General features: G+C 48.7%; 1 protein-coding gene across 3 annotated transcripts in view; it reads right to left on the bottom strand.

The window, feature by feature from the left end:
* Window positions 1-14,249, bottom strand: part of ARHGAP44 (Rho GTPase activating protein 44) — a 117,327-nt gene that overhangs the window by 14,440 nt on the left and 88,638 nt on the right. For all 3 annotated transcript variants that reach the window (XM_018064675.1, XM_018064677.1, XM_018064678.1), the window contains exons 8-16: window positions 11,523-11,591; window positions 9,403-9,484; window positions 8,785-8,912; window positions 6,949-7,060; window positions 6,500-6,581; window positions 4,608-4,688; window positions 1,817-1,930; window positions 1,126-1,217; window positions 84-264 (exon numbers count right to left, since the gene is read on the bottom strand). In XM_018064675.1, the coding sequence (XP_017920164.1) occupies window positions 84-264; window positions 1,126-1,217; window positions 1,817-1,930; window positions 4,608-4,688; window positions 6,500-6,581; window positions 6,949-7,060; window positions 8,785-8,912; window positions 9,403-9,484; window positions 11,523-11,591 (941 nt within the window). The remainder of the gene's footprint in view (window positions 1-83; window positions 265-1,125; window positions 1,218-1,816; window positions 1,931-4,607; window positions 4,689-6,499; window positions 6,582-6,948; window positions 7,061-8,784; window positions 8,913-9,402; window positions 9,485-11,522; window positions 11,592-14,249) is intronic.

Here is a 14,249-nt window from a genome sequence, read left to right as displayed (position 1 = left end):
GCTGGTTAAGTGCAGCCTTCCTGTCACTCATCTCAGTCAACCCCTCCCTCCCCCAAAGCTGAGAAAGGGACGCGAGTTCCTACCCATCCTTTTTGTAAAACTCCAGCATCATGTTATCTGTGGCCACACTGAGGGGCCGGCGGGCCTGCTCGGGCTGGCGCCGGTCGGCGGGGTCCATGTCTGGGGAGGGCATTGAGCTATAGTTGGCGTTGTGGTTCACGTGCACTGGACTCCCGTAATTGCCCGTGATGTTGAACTCTATCTCTGTGGGGAAGACAGAATAGATGCACACGGTCTGTGAGCTGGCCAAGCCATCCCTGGGCAGGAGGGAAACCAGTAGAGAAACAGCCCCTCTTTTATGCGTCACCCCTGAAACTCTCATCCCATGGTTCAATGTTAGATCATCTGTTATTAACTCATCTTATTATATTTCATGGCGCTCACCTAGCATGTAATAGAATAGGGACTTAATAAAGCACTTTTTCATCTGTGATTCACAAAACAAATTCAGTCAAATAGGAACAGATGGGTATTTTCTTTTTGAAAAAAAAAAAAAAAAAAAGGCAGAATCATCTATCTCAATCCTCACATTTAAGACTGAAATAAAATGCCAGAGCGGTCTAAATCAAATCAGGGAAAAGGGCAATGCCCACTCTCAACACTGTTATCTGATATTGTTGAAGTGCTAGCCAATGGAATTAGTCAAGAAAAGAAAATAACAGGCAATATTACTATCTGTAGAGGATGATGACGATGAGATGTCTTTTCAGAAAACCAAAGAGAAAAAAAAATTACACGATTAGAAACAGAAAGAGATCTCACTTCAGACTGTGGGCTCTAAAATGGAGTCTCATCTCATCCCCTCCTGACTGCAGCTGATTTATCTGCAGCGCTCATGAGCTCAGCCACAGAACCTACAGGGTTTTACCTTGAACTCCGACCTCCTTTGTTTCTTTATCCTGATTTCCTACCACTGGCCAGAGGTGGTATGCACACGGAGCTTAAAAACAAAGCAATACACACACACCCCTTTGGCCGGTGGTACTCAATCTCAAAGACTCAGAGCTCACAGCAAACTCCCGCTCCCCCTCAGAGGCTGACTCCATGTCAGCTGCTGCCACATACCCCCGGGGAAGAACCAGTCTGCATGCTGGATGATCGGCTCGATGACCCCGACGATCTGCAGCGAGACCGTGGTCATCATCTCCGTGATGTTCCTGGGGGCACAGGGCAAAGGAGGACAGGCGGGGTGAGCAGCCGCAGCAGGGGGGAGGCCCTGGACCAGCAGCCTGCACACCTGGGTCTGAGAGCGTGTGTCCTCTTGGGGAGGGCACTTCACCTTTCTGAACCTCTCCCCATGTCTACAGAATGGAGACACCCACAGAAGTCCTCCCTACAGGAGACGAGTGAGTAACACACACGAAATCGCCAGGTCTGAGGACTGATTCTCACAACTGCCAGACTCATCCTTTCCCAGCTCTGTTCTCTATCAAGACAGCACTCTATCCTTCTGTATCCCAATGCTGGGATGTGCTCTCCACAGAGGGCCCAGGGGCCTAGAAGAGCTTGCCAGACTTGATGCTGACCCAGATGAGCTCAGAAAAGACCTTGGCTACAGGCCTGGCTCTGAGACTATCAACAGGAACTACCTGAAGAATTCTGGGCCTCCTCCTGAGTCTGAAGAAGGACCAGCTCAAGACAGGCATATGACCTGACACATAAATTAGGCTAGTGGCTACCTGGGGCCCTGACCATCCCACCCAGGCTCCCACAGCCCCGCAGTGTGACCCACACACCCCTTCCTCCCTGGACTCACCCTTCTGCTTGTGGCCACAGCAGGTTGGGTCCTAATACAATGGCCATGTTACTGGGTGTCATCTTGTTGACATCTTGGTATTCTGAGAGCTTGGATAAAAACTTGATCAAGTATCTGAAAGGAGGTGAGAAAGGCCAGGCTTTACAAGGGCTCAATACCAGCCACGGTCCCCTAACACCAGCTGGAAACACCTCTCACTGATAAGAAGACTCATACATCCTACAATATAATCAAGATGTGTCACGTGTCAGGGTACAAGAATGCTCCAAAGACAGACAGAGCTCTTCCTGGGCTAGCTGTCAATGTCTGCTTCAACAAGCTGTGGCCAGAAAAAGATTCTCCATCCTTCCTTTTGACTCAGTGCATAATGCCAGAAATTCCCTCCTTCTTTTCACACCCGTCACCTCCTGTCTTCCCTGTGTGCAGAGGTGAGAAGTGGTGTGTAGGTGTCACTAGCGGGGACATCTTCATGCTAGGAGCAGTGTCTCAGTGGGACAATGGGAGCCAATGGAGAAAATATTAGACCTAGACTTAGCATGTGGCCCAGAAATTCCACTCCCAGAGAAATACGTCCACACAAAAAAGTAGACACAAATGTTCCCAGCAGCATTATTCATCATAGCTGAAAAGGAGAGACCACCAAACAGCCATTAAGGGACGAACAGATGAATAAAACGTAGTCCCATCCATACAGTGGAGTACTACTCAGCCCTCAAAAGCAATGAAATACTGACACACTCTACTGCATGGATGAACCTTGGAAACTTGATGCCAATGGAGAAAAGCCAGACACAGAGACCCCAGGGTGAATGACTCCATCTGTATGAAAGGCCCGGCACAGGCCAATCGACAGAGACAGAACGTAGATGAGAGTTTGCCAGGGGCTGGGTAAGCAGAAATGGGGAGTGACTGCTGATGGGAACAGCATTTCTTTGTGGGGTGATGAAAATGTTTTCCAATTACACAGTGATCATAGCTGCACAACTCTGCAGATTTACAAAAACCCACTTAATTGCACACTTTTAAATTGCACACTTTTAAATTGCACACTTAATTGCATATGAATGGTTATGTCAATAAAGCTATTATTTTAAAAAAAAAAATCAGTGACTGAGTAGCTGTGTACAAATGAAGCACAAAAAGAGCTCTCCCAAACCATACCACACCTGCCTGGTCCTGCACAGGCCCCCGACCCCAAAGCCCAGCTCTTCCCGGGCTCTTGGTTATACAGACAGTGGGTCCAGCCCCATGCTGCCTGGACCACAGCGAAGCGGCTCCTTCAGCAACTGTTGCCCACAGAGCACAAAGACGCTAAGCTGCTAAAGGCCACCTCCACCCACATCCTGCCACACCACACCCTCCAAGAGGCCACACATGCCTTGACCAGGACACGGGGCCTGAGCTGAGCATGGTCAATCCACAGGCTGTAGCCTGTGGCTTGGCATCACTTGAAGAGTCATTCTTGCTCTTGATCTGATTCTTGCTCATGGGATGCTTTCTTTCAATTTTGTATATATTTAACACTTCAAGCATTTTACAGTGGGCAGTTCACTAGCATTACTTTCCACTGTGATACAACCATCACCACCATCCATCCCCAGAATTTTTCATTGCCCCAAACTAAAACTTGACCCCCATGAAATGAAAGCCCATCTGCTGCTCCTGACCCCTCCCCCCTTACCCCAGCCACCATTCTACATCTGGCAACCACCATTCTACTTTCCATCTTTATGAACTGACTACTGTACGTACTGCTTTTTAGCGGAATTGTTCAGAATTTCCCCTTTTGTGTTTGGCTTCTTTCATTCAGCACACAGCCTTCCAGGTTCATCCATACTGTAGCAAGAAACAGAATGTCTCTTCCATTTGAGGCTGAATACTGTACTGCATGTACTTTTTGTTCACCTATATTTATCCATTGCTGGATATGTGGGCTGCTTCCACCTCTTGGTTATTGTGAATTACGCTGGCTTGAACGTAGGTGTACAAAATCAAGTCCCTACTTTCAGATCTTTTGGAAATACACCCAGAAGTGGAATTGCTGGGTCATACAGGAATCCTATGTTTGTCTGAGGGAGCCACCATGAGAAGTCACTCCTGGGATTTTTTAACAGGAAAATAGAAATAATCAGGCAGATGGCAGTAGGAGCTGAAGCTGAAAATATGTATCTGAGGAAGCTCCAAGGAGGACGGGGGTAGGGCCAAGAGCGATGCTGGTACAAAGTGATGAGGAAGCAGAACGTGGAAGAGAGCGTAAGCCCGGGAGGGAAAAGATGCGCAGAGCAGTGGGAAGTGAAACCCGGGTGAGGATGAGAAAAGTAAGAGACAGACACATAGAAAATTGCTGGTGACAAGTGAACATTGCTGGTGAACAGAGAACATTCTCCCAGCCTCTTCTTCCTGAAGCCTGGCTCCAGGACACAACTGCCAAATCCAGCTCGGGGTCTGGTCAGCGTCGCCCCTGGGATCCACAGGCACCTATCTTTGCGGTAAACCCCAGTATCTGAATGCAGCCTGCACTCATCCTTGCTCCTTGCAGACCAAAGAACTGCATCAGCCAGCAGCTGGTCAGGTAGCCTGCAATGTCTCACAGCCCCATACAGTCTGTTTCCTCAGCTACAGGATGGTAATTCACAACCTCCCAGGATTGCTTGAAGTTGAAAAGAGACCCTGCATGTTCAATATGCTTTGGACACTGTGTAACGCCAAGCTTGCCAGTGACTAAGCCTTTTGGCCCGGAAACGTGTGTGTGAGGTTTAAATATGACCCAGCATCTCTATCGTCCACTCACCGGATGTTGTTATGATTGGCTTTGGGCAACTTCTCACACGCGTTCCACAGTGCCTGGAGCCTCTTGTCCTGGTCCTGGATGCTGGAAAATTAACAGGAAAAGCCACTGACTAAGTACAGATCAGTGAAGTCTTACCAGCACTCAGACTCACCAGCCATCAAAATATTTGAGAAAAAGGAACCAGCCGTTGTCAGTGACCGTATCAGTAAACGATTATCACTCATATCTTTGGTTCTTACTATTTCCCCCTCGGTAATCTTTTGGTCTTGCCTGTGCTGTTTTAACAAAATTTCCCCTGCACACATCACATGGCCCAGGTCAACGTGTACTGAGGCAGCAGGTGAGGGCAGAGGGCAGACACCTGCAGCTGAGTGTGCGGGGCCATGATGTCATCGGGAGGTTAGCTCTGGCACAGGACAGGACACCAGAAACATGTCAGCTCCACCCTCACGCCACCACGGCAGCCGACTGGCCAGTCCCACAGACAGTTTGATGCACATTAAGCTTCTCGGCATGTGGAATATAACAGATGCTCAATAAACATCTTCTGAACAAGTAAACGACATGAACTCTTATTGACATAAGGATATCTGACCCTTGAAGACACAACTCAGAGATGGATAGTTTCCACAACCAAAGGATTCTCCATTCTACAGAGAGACTTCCTCAAAGGGTTTCTTTATTGATAGATCTTCTAAGGATTAAAAGAGATTACTGAAAGGTCTACATATATATTTTATTTTTGTTAGGACTACATTTTTAAACATACATTTTTATGAAAACCTACATCAAGGTTTACAGGGTTGGAAGACCTTATGCTCAAAGAACCTTTTAACAAGAAAAACTGAAAAGCAAATACCACCAGGAGGCTCAGCTCTGACCCCCTGACCCAAGACCCAAGGTAGGGAACGGCCATCGCGGGGCCCCCAGAAGTCCCTGCTTCCATCCTGACCAAGGCAAGAAAAAGTGACCCCCTGACCCAAGACCCAAGGTAGGGAACGGCCATCGCGGGGCCCCCGGAAGTCCCTGCTTCCATCCTGACCAAGGCGAGAAAAAGTCCCTTTTCTGCTCATCAGTCCTCTCAAAGGGCAGAGGGCAGATGCTGCCAAGGTCTTTCCTTCAGTAAAAATTCAACATCCATATGGGACTTCCCTAGTGGTCCAGTGGTTAAGACTACATGCTCTCAATACAGGGGGCACAGGTTTGATCCCTATTCAGGGAACTAAGAGCCCACAAGCTAAGCACAGCCAAAAATAATAATAATAATAATAAGGCAAAAAAAAAAATCAACATTCACATACTGAGGGTCTCTGGTGTATCAGGGCAGTGTTGCAGAGGTTAGGGAGTGGGGGGTAGTCAGAAGAGACGGTCATCCCTCCCTGCCCCCCATCAGCTCACAATCCAACCAGCTATAGCAACACAGCCTTGAATTTGATCAGTCCCTGCAGAGAACCTGGGGGATGGGGCAGACCCTGACTGCCAGCTGCTGGGCACCAGTTGTCAGGAAGGAGGCCTCTCTGAGGTGACCTTCAGGGTGGAATCCAAAGAGTCAGAAGGAACCTACGAGGTAGAGGTTTTGGGGAACCAAAACCTGTCGCATGGCCAGGTGAATGGGAATGGTCAGCGTGAAGAGGGGGGTCTGAGTGGTGATGGGAGCCTGGAGCCTCCCTGAGTCCTCCTGAAGGCCCAGCTGGGGCTCTGGGCCACTCTGGTGGCTCCAGCCTGCAATCCACACACTGGGACCGGGCTCTCCAGGCATATGTACAAGCCTCTCCCCACTACACACACCAGGATACAGACTCGCTGGATCCTAGGTGGCACGCTTACACAGTTTCAATTAATGCTCCACATAAACCGCACCCACAGGATACACGGAGACCTGGCGTACTCACTTGGAAGCCTGAATCCACTCATCGTAGAGTTCAAAGGTCATCAGAGGTTCTGGCAGCTCCCGGAGGTAAGACTTGAGAGCTCCTGGACGTGAACACCGTACAGGCCGTGAGCCGCCGGGACACGGCAGACACCTACTACCAGCCAGCGTCACCATGGGGGCCACGTTTGGGGAAGGTTCCCCGAGCCTCGTGATCAGGTCACATGGTGGCTGCCACATGCCTGGATCCAAGGCTCTGGCGTGGCCGTGAGGGCCTCCCCTCTCGTGTTACCATCATCACCCCCTCTTTCCTTCCAGGGCACAAGCAACCAGGCCTGAAGTGGGGCCCTGAGTGGACATGCACGGAGCCGAGCATGGCAGGGAGCCAGGGGCTCGAGTGTCCCTGACACGTGGCTGTACAGCTTCCACGCCCATCCCTTCCCCTGGAGCCCCTCCAGCTGCGGGGCCCACCTGCGATAGCGTGGGGGTCTGCCGAGCACTCCTGTACATCCACCACACAGCAATCCAGGGCCGCCTTGAGCTTCTTCAGCTTAGAGGCAGACGGGGCTACTCGGAAGAGACCCTGCCAACAGGACAGAGGTCAGCAGACAGCCTGCACCTTGAGGGCACAACAGCAAGACCAACGGCAGGCAATCTCCCCACCCGCTTCCTCCATGATCTTCCAGGGGCCTCCTTCCCATCACCATGTGTTGACACTGGGACAGCAGGGCCTGGGCCTCATCCCTGGCTGTGGCCTCAGCACCGAGTACAGGGTGGCACGGTGTTCTGGTTGAGTATGTACTTGATTAAAAGAACCTTGGGCACTTCGATGTCCCGTCCTTGTGTATTTAAGATATATTTTAGAAAAACAAAAACACTAATTTGAAAAGATACACGTACCCCCATGTCCACAGCAGCATTATTTACAATTTACCAGGACATGGAAGCAACCTAAGTGCCTATCGGCAGATGAATGGATTAAAACACATATCGTAGGGTCTATAAAATGGAATACTGCTCAGCCATAAAAATGAATGAAAATTTTGCCATTTGCAGCAACATGGATGGACCTAGAGGTTATCATACTAAGTGAAGTAAGACAGAAGGAGAAATATTGCATGACATCCCTTATAAGTGAAATCTAAAAAAAAATGATACAAATGAGTTTACTTACAAAACAGAAACAGATTCACAGACTTAGAGAACAAACTTACGGAACTGATGATTGCCAGGGGAAGGATAGGAGGAAGGGATAGTTCGGGAATTGGGATGGACATGCACACATTGCTATATTTAAACTGGGTAGTCAACAAGGACCTACTGTGTAGCACACGGAACTCAACTCAGTGTTATGTGGCAGCCTGGATGTGAGGGGTGTTTGGGGGACAATGGATACATTTGTATGTAAGGTTGAGTCTCTTTGCTGTTCATCTGAAACTATCACAGCATTGTTAACTGGCTATCCCCCAAAACAAAATAAAAAGTTTTTAAAAAATGAGGAAAGAAAAGGCCTCATTCACCTCCCTCCATAAAACTTTCCCTCAGGGACTAAAAAGACCTCATTTTTCATTGGTATTATACATGAAAATGACTGGCATTTAAAACAGGGTCAAAAAACCCTGTTTTGAATAAATCAGGCTTATTTGACAGACACTACACTTATCTGCTCCATAAGCTCATAAGCCCCCATCTCACTCTTTTATACTTTGCTTAGTAACAAATACCATAGATAAATATTGATTGGTTGATCAGATCACAGGAAAGTGGAGTCATGATTTTTAAACTGCCTGCATAAGAAACTGAAGATGAGGTCTACCTCCCAGAAGACCACTGACACAGCAATAAAAACAATGGTTGCCAATGTCTCATAGGATTATTTTTTTTAACATGTGGCTTGTAAGGAGTGCTTTCTAATGTCTGTACCAGTTTTCAGGATGTCTATTTAAAAAGTTATGATCTAAAGGTTAAAAGGTCTATCTTTTAAATTAGGGAGAGAGAAGGTGGAGAATGGGGTGCAAGAGAAGGAGCAGAAACCCCAATCTCATTACATATGCAGACAGGAGGGCTAGAGCGGGGCTATAAGGTCCTCAGGGCAGGGGTATCATGTCCCACTATCCTCCACTGTCCCTGGAGAGTGAAGGCTCATGGGAGAAGCAGGACCAGTTTGAAGACAGGGGGCTTGTACTGTGTCTTCCCAGGTTTGGGTTTGTGGGGCCAGGTGAGGATGGTAACAGAGAGACCCCGGAGGCTCCATCTCACGGGTGAGGAGACCTGCTCACGGCCAAGCTCGGCTGCACCCAGACGCACCTCCTCCTGCATCCCGCATTCCAGCAGCATCGTCACGCACGCCTCGATCGGGAAGGCGATCTCCCGGCCGCTGATCGTGAGGTGCTCCTCCAGGGGCTTCCCAAAGGAAGGCTTCTCCACCCAGGCCTCTGGGGGTGGGGGGTGCAGGTGGAGCAAGAGAGGGGTCAGCACAGGTCACCCCCGTGGGAACCTTCCTTTCCTCTGGTCACACTGCTTCTCCTAAGTGTCCCAGGGACAGGGAGCAGTGGACGTGGAAGCATTGTCCAACAATGTCCATGGAAGCACTGTCCAACTGCAGCATGTCCAGTCCTGCAGTTTCAGGGGATGATGGGGAGGAACTGGGGGAGGCGGTGGAAGCCCGCCCGCTGTGAGCAGAGCTGCTGGGCTTCCTGTTACACACGCACCTCCACACACACCCATGCACACCCGCCTCATCCCCGCTGGGGTAGTGTGTGTATATGTGTGTGTGCATGCTCTGCTTTCCTGCTGCTGGTCAATGTGCCCGCAGGCAGAGGCCCAGGGCTCACGTGAAGGCGGCCCTGCCGGGGGAGGAGCAGGCGAGCCAAGCACAGGGCCCTGGACAGCAGGCTCCCCGCCCTCCCCGCCCCAGGCACTCACCCTGTTGTGCTTTTATCTGAGGCAACACGGCCTGCAGGAGTGTCAGGGACTTCCTGTGGTACTCCGCCTGCACTTCGATGAGCTGAGGGAACACAAGCAGAAGCATCAGCCTTTGCCGGAGGATGGAGGGCATGGGCTGCCACACCATCGGGGTGCTGTGCCCTCTCCTCCACCCATCTGCAATGACGGGCATTCGTCCCCTCAGCCTCTGCAGCAGAGGGGTGACCATAAAGGGACGTTTTGGAGGTGGGAGGCTCGGGGAGGAGGTGAAGGGGACTCTCCAGAGGTGAGCCTGCCTTCACTGCCACCCCAGCTGCGGAGCACCCTGCCCCCAGTTCTCACAGCAAAAGGCACCGAAGGGGGGCAACAATGAAAGGGCTATAAACAGAGAACACATTCAGAAATCCAGGTGCCCATGAGAGGGCGCTCAATGCCATGAGCCTCAATGTGTCTTGATTCCCCCCAAAAAGAGTTCAAGATACAACTGGTAGGAAAACGTGTGCTCGATCCACAATCCTCTTCCACCTTGGGAGGCAAAACTGCTTTATCGTGATGTGATTCAAAGGACAAAGTCCCTCAAGATGCTCTGTTCTGCCCCTCCCACTACTGAAAAAGCTGCCGAAATGGTAAACACAGCAGTGGAAAAGCGGTGAATAACTGGCACTTATTCCCTAAATCTCTCCCCGCTCCAAAAAAAAGATTGGGTATGTAGGAGGAAAATGGAGAGAGGCACTCTGCTCAGAAGTCTGCTGTGATGAGTAGCTATTATCCCCAAGGAAAACTAAAAGGGAATTTTTTTTTTTTAAGTCATAGCATTGAAAAAAGTGGTACCCAAAGACAATTAGGTAGTCCAATAATGCTTGCAATGTCAACAATCATTTGTTTTAGATATTTTAAAATGACATATGATCTTCACAAACAAAACCAATGGAATAGACTTGAAAAGAATCCTACTATTTCCAAGTAAACATTTCAAGTTGAAAGGGATATGTATCAGCTCTCTCTCACAGTGGAAGAAACTCTGGACCTCTTGGCCATTGATGCTGAGCGTGCAGGGGAGCACTGGCTGCCCCCAATTCCGCCCCACGCTTATCAAAGCGTCCAGCTTCTCAGGATTCCTCTTCTCTCCTCCCTTTATCTTCTTTCCCTGCCTCTGTATCACTTCCTTGACCCTAAAGAGAAACTTTGAGTTTTATTCCCAACATTATTTTTCATTTCAGGGTCCTAATCATCCGGGCCAGATGATTCAAGCATGGATGACTCAGATCCTGTGTCTCTACTCTATAAATCTGCTCCCATAGAGGAGAGGCAGTAAACAGACATCAACCCTCATTTACCAACTTGTCATCATCTGGGACAAAAAAAATCTCCATTAATAACCCACAGATGCCGGGGTGCAGCTAGCTTCTTCTTCCCAAGTTGCTTCCTGATGACAGACTCAGGTTTTGCAACCCTGGCCCCGCTGACATCTGGGGCTGGATCACCCTCTGTCGTGGGAGCTGCCCTCCTGTGCACTGCGGGATGTTTAGCAACAAACCTGACCTCCACCCTCTGAGTGCCTGTAGCACCTCCCCGATAGTGACGGCCCAAAACATCTCTGCTAAGTGACTTCAGTTGTGTCCAACACTTTGCGACCCTGTGGACTGCAGTCTTCCAGGAATTCTGTCCACGGAATTCTCCAGGCAAGAGTATTGGAGTGGGTTGCTGTGCAGGGGATCTTCCCGACCCAGGGACCGACCCTGCATCTCTTAAGCCTCCTGCAGTGGCAGGCGGGATCTTTACCGCTAGTGCCACCTGGGAAGCCCCCCTCAAATGTCTCCAGACACAGCCAGTCATCTGCTGGGAGATGACAGAATCACCCCTGGTTGAGAACCACTGCCACAGATCACAGAGGTACAAACATCTTCATGGGTGAGGCTGAATTTTATTCTCGGGGTTTTGGAGAAATCCATACAAAGGCGACTAGAAGGCAGGATTTATTCACAGGTAGGACAGTCAAAGCCCCACCTGTTGTCAGGACATGCTTGACAGATCCTTGATTCGAGGACCACGTTCCCTCCCATCCCCACTGTGACACCTGCTAACTGACTGCAGGCAGCCTCACCGTTCTGGACGCTTACCGTCTGAAAGTAGTTTGCATAGTCGATTTCTTTGGCCACAAAACTGTACATGTCAGCTGACAGCTGGTCCTGTGGGGGCAAAACACAGAAGGATACAGAGTAGGAATCCACACATCAGAGGAAGGAACCGTAACCATGGTTTCACCTCCTTTTTCATAATACTAGGCAGATTACAGACTCTGCCTGTGGACACTCCGTTTCCCAACCACGGCTCTAAAGGGTGACTAAGTGGGGAAAGAACACCTGTGCCAGTGTTTTCCTAGGGCTTTTAACGTGGGCCACGTGGAGAGATAGGAAAGCTGATGCAGGGGAATGACGCACAAATTGCTTCCCTGCATCTCTGTGGCGCGCCCTGCTGTCTGCAGCAGCCCCGCCAGGGACACACTGTGTTTCTGCTTGCCACCCCCTGCGACTTCTTCCCCCGATGATACTACTGCCTTGCTCCCTTCATCTCAGTTCTGATTGGTTGATCATCAGGAAAAGAGAGGCAAACACACCAAGTCGAGGGAAGCTGGTTAAGACAGGTGGGCAGGGGATGGACTGCTGATTCCAAACCTGGCAAAAAAAAAAAAACACCTGGACTCATCCAATATCATACATGAATCTCAGTGGGAAAAGCCCTTCACCACTCAGCTCCCCGAGGGGCTGAGAACAGTGGCTGAATGCTATGTCTAGATCATGTTCCCTCCGAGGAGGATAGTGGTCAGTTTCACTGAAACACCCCCAGCACAGTGCAGTAGAAATGCATTCGAGTGGAGGGAGACTCTGTCACACTAACCATATCTTTGAGCATGTCACATTCTCTAAACGTTTGTACAAGTCATGTGATCTCTGACATCCCTCCCTGCTTGGTAGCCTTTGAGGCAGAGCTTCAGAAGAGGTGCTGAGTTAAGATAAAAAGTGTCTATCACGTTCAGGCTGGAGTAAATAGGAAAACATCACCCCAATGCTTATAGCAGCGCTATTTCCAATTGCCAAGATAGGGAAGCAACCCAAGTGTCCACTGTCAGATGAACAGATAAAGAAGTTGTAGTGTACAGACAATGGAATACTACGCAATCATAAAAAAATAAAATAAAATCTTGCCATGTGTAACAGTGGATGTACCTAGAGGGTATTATGCTAAGTGAAGTAAGTCAGAGAAAGATAAATACCTCATGATTTCATATATGCAATCTAAAACACAAAACAAAACAAAGACACACTCATAGATTTATAGAACACACAGTAGTCATCGTAAGGGGAGGGGATGGGGGGATGGGAAAAATAGATGAGGGGGATTAAGAGGCACAAACCTTCAGTTTACTTAATAATTGAGCAACAGGGATGTAACATACAGCATAAGGAAGACAGTCAATTATACTGCAATAACTTTGCATGAGGACAGACGGCTACTAGATCCATCATGGTGATCATTTCATAATCTATGCAAATATCAAGTCATCATGTACCACACCAGATACAAACATGGCATTGTATGTCGACTCTATCTCAATAAAAAAGGGAAAAAAAGCACAGGAAAGCTGACTCGAATGCTGAAGGATCACAGCAGACAACTGCATAATTCAGGAAGAGTCTGATATACAGGGAACCTCAAGCATTCTGCACAGACCCCGATAACCTCAGCAGCCCCTCCAGCTGCTGATCAAACTGTCCTCTGTGAGCAGGGGAATGGGAGGAGTGATCTGTTTCCTTTTCCAGTATCCTCAATAGGCAAACGTCCTTAAAGCATTCTTGCATACAAGATGATAGAACCAAGACACCAAGTTCACATGACTAGCTACCAAAAGCTCACGGTATTTTTCCCAAAGAATAAAATGGGCTCTAGGACCACCAGCCTCAGGTCCCCTCCACTTCAGCATCCTTTACAACCAGCCTCCGGGAGGCTGCTGGAGCTGTCAAAGGTGCTAGAGAAAGTGGTTTTATCGGAACTCAACCTCGCCTGCATGGCCCCAGCAGCCTTGGTCTGGAAGCATCTATCACCAGCCTGACAAGTGTGAAGGGAGATAGTTCAAGTCAGGGAAAGACAAAGGGTGGGGTGATAAAAAAAACAACTCGGTAGACAGAGGTAAGGAAGGGAGCCTTGGGAAGGACTAAATGCCACATCAGTTCAGTTCAGTGCAGTCGCTCAGTTGTGTCCCACTCTGCAATCCCATGAACTGCAGCATGCCACTGTCCATCACCAACTCCCAGAGCTTGCTCAAACTCATGTCTATTGATGCCACATCAAATCACCTTCAACCACTCAGCAGACGATCTCCGTAAAGCCAGCCCAACGCAGTATGCCCTCAGGAACACGAAGGGATTTTCTGAAGGTACAATCACATCACCGTCTTATAAAGTTAACAATAGAGATTCCAAGTAAGCCACACAAGTGAGAAATAAAAGCGGAAACTCTACACCAAATTTTCATTTGTCTAAATAAAACATTTATAATTTAATATTATTAAATATTTTATTCATAAACATTATCAATATAATTTAATATTTAAATAAAGTGTAGGGAGCCCCTACATTTCTGCTGAGTGTTTCCTCCTGGAATACTACCAAGTTCTTACAATGAACAGCAGAGAAAAGTCCTCTCTTGTTTTTCCCAAGGGGAAGGGAAAAGATTGCCATTTTGAAATGCACTGGAACATTCTACTCTTAACAAGACCTAACCTTAGGAGAATTTTTCCTTTATTCCTGGCTGTGCCACGCTGCTTGTAGGACCTTAGTTCACCAACC

The sequence above is a fragment of the Capra hircus genome, chromosome 19 (genome assembly GCF_001704415.2).
Source record: "Capra hircus breed San Clemente chromosome 19, ASM170441v1, whole genome shotgun sequence".
NCBI lineage: Eukaryota > Metazoa > Chordata > Mammalia > Artiodactyla > Bovidae > Capra > Capra hircus.
The sequence above is the reverse complement of the archived record's forward strand: the minus strand, read 5'-3'. Positions and strand labels throughout refer to the sequence as shown.